The 5,679-nt window shown below is 43.1% G+C and overlaps 1 protein-coding gene across 1 annotated transcript; it reads left to right on the top strand.

Moving 5' to 3' along the window:
- Positions 1-3,374: 3,374 nt before the first annotated feature.
- On the top strand, positions 3,375-5,263 carry LOC110092342 (pentatricopeptide repeat-containing protein At1g74900, mitochondrial). Its single transcript, XM_028697475.1, has 2 exons — positions 3,375-4,971; positions 5,129-5,263. The coding sequence occupies exon 1, from the start codon at positions 3,411-3,413 to the stop codon at positions 4,926-4,928; it is 1,518 nt and encodes a 505-aa protein (XP_028553308.1). The 5' UTR covers positions 3,375-3,410; the 3' UTR covers positions 4,929-4,971; positions 5,129-5,263.
- Positions 5,264-5,679: the final 416 nt, after the last annotated feature.

Below are 5,679 nucleotides of genomic sequence, written 5' to 3'. Positions count from 1 at the left end.
GTGGTTGCTTGTGTTGACTAGAGAGGTTGGAACTAAAATAAGAGGGAGTATGAAATTATGAGTGAAGCTAGAAGAATCGTTAGTGGAAGATTTTTGATAAGGGAATATAGCTTTGTTGAAGATTATGTGTCGAGAGATATAAACATGTCCAATAGTTGGGTTGAGACACCGATGGCCCTTCTAAGATGAGGCCTAGCTGATGAAGACGCAAGGTGTGGAGAGAGGTGAAAGTTTGGTGGTGGGGTATGGACGAAGCCATGGATAACACAAGCAACTGGAAATTTTGTGATGCTTATATGTGGCTTGTTTTTTATATAAGAGGTGATAAGGATTGTGGTGTTGAAGAGAGCGAGTGGGTAGACGATTTATAAGATAGACGGAAGTGAAAAGAGCGTCAACCCATAAGGATTGAGGGAGATGAACTTCGATGAGTAAACTGCGAGTAGTTTCGAGAATGTGGCGATGCTTCCGTTTTGCCGTGCCATTCTAGGAGGGGTAAAAGGGAATGTGTATTGATGAATTATACTCCATTGTTTGCAAAGGGTCTGAAATTGATTATTAATATACTAGCCACCACTATCTGAGCAAAGAATTTTAATATTGGTGTTGAATTGGCGAGTGATCATTTTATTGAATTCAATGAATTTAGAAATCACATAAAATTTATTTATGAGGGGATAAACCGAGCAAAATTTTGAAAAATCATCTATAAATAAGACATAGTATTTGTATCCTTGCATAGAATTAGTAGGGGAAGAACCCCAAACATCCGAATGAATTAAAGCAAAAGGAAATAGGTTATTAGTAGTAGATTTGTTAAACGGTAACCGGTGGCTTTCTGCCAGCTGAAAGGAATTATAGTTATGACTATAAGTGTTGGTGCATAAAGAGGAAATGTAATGTTTCATTTGTTTTAAGGTAGCAGAAGCAAGATGATCGAGGTGTTTGTGCCATAAATTGGGGGCGTCTTGAGCCGAAAGGAGAGAAAAATGTTGTGGGGAGGAGGAGTATCGAATGGAGTATAATCCATTAAGGCAAGGATCCTTAAGATGAAGGCGTCCCATCATCGAATCCTAGATTTGATCAAAGCCATGGGAGGAAATTTGACAGTGCAATTGTCATTGGTGGTAAGACGATGGATAGAAATCATATTGAAAGATTAATTAGGGACGTGAGAAAGATAATCAAGATGAAGGTTACATATGGGAGTGGGAATAATGCCCTTCCCAGAACGTTGAATGGGCAATTGGTGACCATTTCCCATAGTGATTTGTTGTGAACCATGGTAAGGCTTAAGAGATTGAAGCTTCAAGGAATCAAAGGTTAGATGAGTAGTGGCACCGCTATCAAGATACTAGTCTAGCGAGGCGGAATGGTCAGAAGGGGATAAAAGAGCATCTTTTTTAGCTTTGCCGGTGTATGGGGGATCATGGAGATACCAACAACGGAGAGCAGAGTGACCGATTTTAACACAGTATGTTGTTGGAGGGCGATTTGTCCTAATGCAGTCAGGATGATCGAGTAGAAAAGGGTGGGCAACCTCAGTTGGAGGAGTTTCGTATGCGGTTGCGTCCACAAGAGGCGACAAGGGCCAGAGTAGGTTCGGAAATTCGGAGAGATTGAAGTTCTTTGGATGCTTCTTGAGCAAGATTTTGCTCTTCACTGGATAACATAGTGTATAAGTCATCAAGGCTAAGGGGTTGAAGGTTTGTACGTATGGCAATTTTGAAGGCTTGATATTGAACGAGAAGACCATTTATGGTGTAAAAATGACATATTCGAGATCAAGAGGTGATCCGGTCACAGCGATGTCATCCACTTTGGATTTGATGGAAAGAAGGTATTGGAACATGGTTTGATTTTTCATGGACATGTGATGGAGCTCGTTGCGAAGTTGAATGGTGTGAGAGCGAGTGGATGATTGGAGGCGACGGGCGATGATGTCCCACATCTCAGTACAATGATTCAAAGATAGGACATAAGGAAGAAGATTGGGAAAGATAACCGAGTACAAGGCAACATCTAAATTTTGATCAAGAAGAGTCCAAGTTTGATAGGACAAGGATGAAGGTGACGATAGGGCGTGCGGGGAGGGGCAAGAGCAGGTCCTATCAAGAAAGCCCTTAAAGCCGTTTGATCTGAAAAGCTTGAAGATCTGAGAGCGCGAGATTGGGTAGTTGTCGACGGTGAGAGTGAGGGAGATAATGCTCTTAATGTTACCCATGAGAAATTTCAGTTGATGAGGGATGGGTTGGGGATCGAAGGTAGCGCTGGAGTTTTGCTAAGCGTCGGGCGCGGCGATGAGAGTAGAGGATGAGGTATCCATGAACGGCCTTAAGCTAGCTCGGGTTGCGGTCACTAGATGGCCTGCTCTGATACCATGAAAGTTTCGTTGCAACAGGCAGAAACAAGAACAAGAAGGAACAAAGGAAGGAGAAGGATAAAATATTTTGTATTAATTTCACTATTTCATATTACAAGAGCCTATATATAAATAGAAAGAAGGAAACAGACAAATAACATTATACCAAATGGTAACATGCCACATGTTATCTTGATAACAGCCTGGAGCTTGAGCCGAAGTGTGTTAACAACTCGTATGCTTGCAAATGAACCAAGCGTTCGACGAGCTATTCGTAGCTCGGTTCAATAAGAACTCGTTCATGTTTGTTTGATAAAGTAAACGAACGAACTTGAACAACTTGGTGTTCGATTTGTTTATGTTCACGCACATTATCGTTTAATGCTCATGAACCAACTCGTTAAGAAGCTCGACTAGAGTTTGACTAAGAAGCTTGATTAGAAGTATATTAGAGTTTTAAAAAATAAATATTGTTAACTTTAATAATTTATTTTTACTAATCAAAACTAAAATCGTTTAATAATTTATTTTTACTTCCTGATTCTACCTAAAATCATAAACAACACACTCTTCATATATAAGTTGAATCATAGAACAGTTTTTTTTTAAACGAGCTCATTTGGTAGCTTGAAAATACTAATTAGATATATTAATTAGCATGTGCATTTGATACCTCAAAAATACTTATAGATATGTTTGTAAACGAGTTTATTTGATATTTTAAAAAATGTTGATAGATATCTTCACGAACATGATTATTATAATTATTTGTTAGAAGGCTTGATAATGCTCGTTTGTTAAGCTCAATAAGACTCGATAAAGATTGAGAAGGCTCAATAAGGCTCGAAAAGGTTCGATGTCCTTATTTGTGAGACCATTTAAAATTTCATTTGCAGCCCTAGTCGCTCGTTTGGATGACTTTGGCAAGTTTTATTTTTATCATTTTTCGTTGTTTTACTGGCTAATGAAATCTTAAACGATCATTAGTTTAAAAATGTAACCTATTAAAACTCGTGTACCCTCCTCTAATGGAAATCCAGTTCATCTTATGCCTCTGCTTTGCTTCCAGTCCCAGGTTAGACCTTTCCTCCGCCGCCAAAGCTCCGGCCGCCTTCTCACAATTGGCTGCCTCCACTCCACCTTCATCTCCAACGGCGAAGACGCCGATCTCCCCGCCCTCATCTCCAACCTTGTCCTCACTCACTCCTCCACCGCTGCGTCCCTTGCCGCCGCTCTCTCCTCCTCCTTCCCTTCCCCCTCCCTCTCCCCCTCCATCATCGACGCCGTCCTCAAACGCCTCTGGAACGACGGCCCGCGCGCTCTCATCTTCTTCCGAGCCCTTCTCCGCCTCCCCTTCTTCTCCCCCTCTGCCTCCTCCTTCGACTACGCCATCGACATCGCCGCCCGGCTCCGCGACCGCGGTTCCCTCCGCTTCCTCCTCTCCGCCCGCCAGGCCGCTGGCCTCCCCCTCTCCCATCGTACCTTCTCCGTCCTTGCCGAGCGCTTCGCCAACGCCGGCAAACCCGACCGTGCCGTCCGCCTCTTCCTATCCCTCCATCACCAAGGCTGCCGCCAAGACATCCGCATCTTCAACTCCCTCCTCGACGTCCTCTGCAAGTCCCGGCGCGTGCGCAAGGCTACCTTCCTGTTTAATTCCTTCAAGTCCCGCTTCGGCGCCGATGCCATCACGTTCAACATACTCGCCGAAGGCTGGTGCCGTCTCAAGCGCACGGCAACGGCTCTTGATGTGCTGAAGGAGATGGTGGATTCCGGCCTGGAGCCGACGCTGACCACTTACAATATCTTGCTGAAGGGGTATTTCCGGGCGGGGCAGCTTAAGGAGGGATGGGAGTTCTTTCTTCAAATGAAGAAGAGAGGTAGGAAGGAGGGATCCGGATGTTGGCCGGACGTTGTTTCTTATACCACGGTAGTGCATGGGCTCGGTGTTGCCGGCCAAACCGAGAATGCCCGCAAGGTGTTTGATGAAATGATCGTTGAAGGCTGCCTGCCTTCTGTAGCTACCTATAATGCTTTGATACAGGTGTTATGCAAGAAGGACTGCATCCAGAATGCACTCTCGGTGTTTGATGAAATGCTGAGGAGAGGTTACACACCAAATGTGACAACATACAATGTGTTGATCAGGGGGCTATGCCATGGCAGTGAGATGGGCCGAGCGATGGAGTTCATGGATAGGATGCGGCAAGAGGGATGTAGACCAAATGTTCAGACTTATAACGTTGTGATTAGGCATTGGTGTGAAGAAGGTGAGATAGAGAAGGCTTTGGAGCTGCTTGGAATGATGAAAGAGGGAGGTGATTGTTTGCCAAATCTGGATACATACAATGTAGTGATCAGCGGCATGTTCATGAGGAAGCGGTCGGAGGACATGTTGGTAGCTGGAAGGATGGTGATGGAGATGGCGGAGAGCGGGCATTTGCCGAGGAGGTTCATGTTCAATAAAGTGCTCAACGGTTTGCTGCTAACCGGTAATCAAGAGTTTGCTCGGGAGCTCTTGCGGATGCAAGATAGATTTGGGCGTTTGCGCCGTGAGATGAGGCTTTGAACCTTACTTGCTTTCAATTTTGGTAGTGAAGGCTTACTTCCAAGTGAATATGGGCCAACTTTTACTTAAATGGTCACTGAGCTAGTTTACAGTTGCAGCTTGCATTTTGGCTAGTTTATTCTTCACTTCTGAGACCAGAGTATATAGCTAATGAAGAAAGCTGGTTGTCAAGGATGCTTAAGCTAGGCCTTTTCTTGCAGGGAGAGACATTCACGGCACAGAAAAGGGTAAAATGCTTTCAGTTTTGCTGTATATGGAGGTAATTGCACTTGTGCAATATTTGCCATTCCAATTATTGCTACTTGTATAGTTGTATTTACATGCAGATATTGCAATGGCTAGAGTCAAGGTTATTTAAATCGTTCTATGTAGATATCCAGCCTCAATCTGAATTTTATTCAATACTCTTAGGTATTCTGAATAGCAGAAGTTTATAAAAGGATTCATGGCTTATGGTTAGAACAAAAGATTATTTATTCAATCTCACAAGTTTTAGCTGCATAATTTACTGTTTATCTATTTATTGCTCACCATTCCCAGCAGCAACAACAACAACATCAAGCCTTTGTCCCACTACGTGGGGTCGGCTACATGAATCCTTTTTCGTCGATGTGTCGTGTTAAAAGTCAAATTCTCATTTAAATCTAATAAAGAAATATCATTTCTAATATTTTTTAACCAAGTCTTTTTAGGTCTACCTCTATCTTATTAACATAAGTCAAATCTAATACCTCAACTTTCCTAACCGGGT

This window comes from Dendrobium catenatum, unplaced genomic scaffold, assembly GCF_001605985.2.
Source record: "Dendrobium catenatum unplaced genomic scaffold, ASM160598v2 fragScaff_scaffold_943, whole genome shotgun sequence".
In the NCBI taxonomy this organism is placed as follows: domain Eukaryota; kingdom Viridiplantae; phylum Streptophyta; class Magnoliopsida; order Asparagales; family Orchidaceae; genus Dendrobium; species Dendrobium catenatum.
The sequence above is the reverse complement of the archived record's forward strand: the minus strand, read 5'-3'. Positions and strand labels throughout refer to the sequence as shown.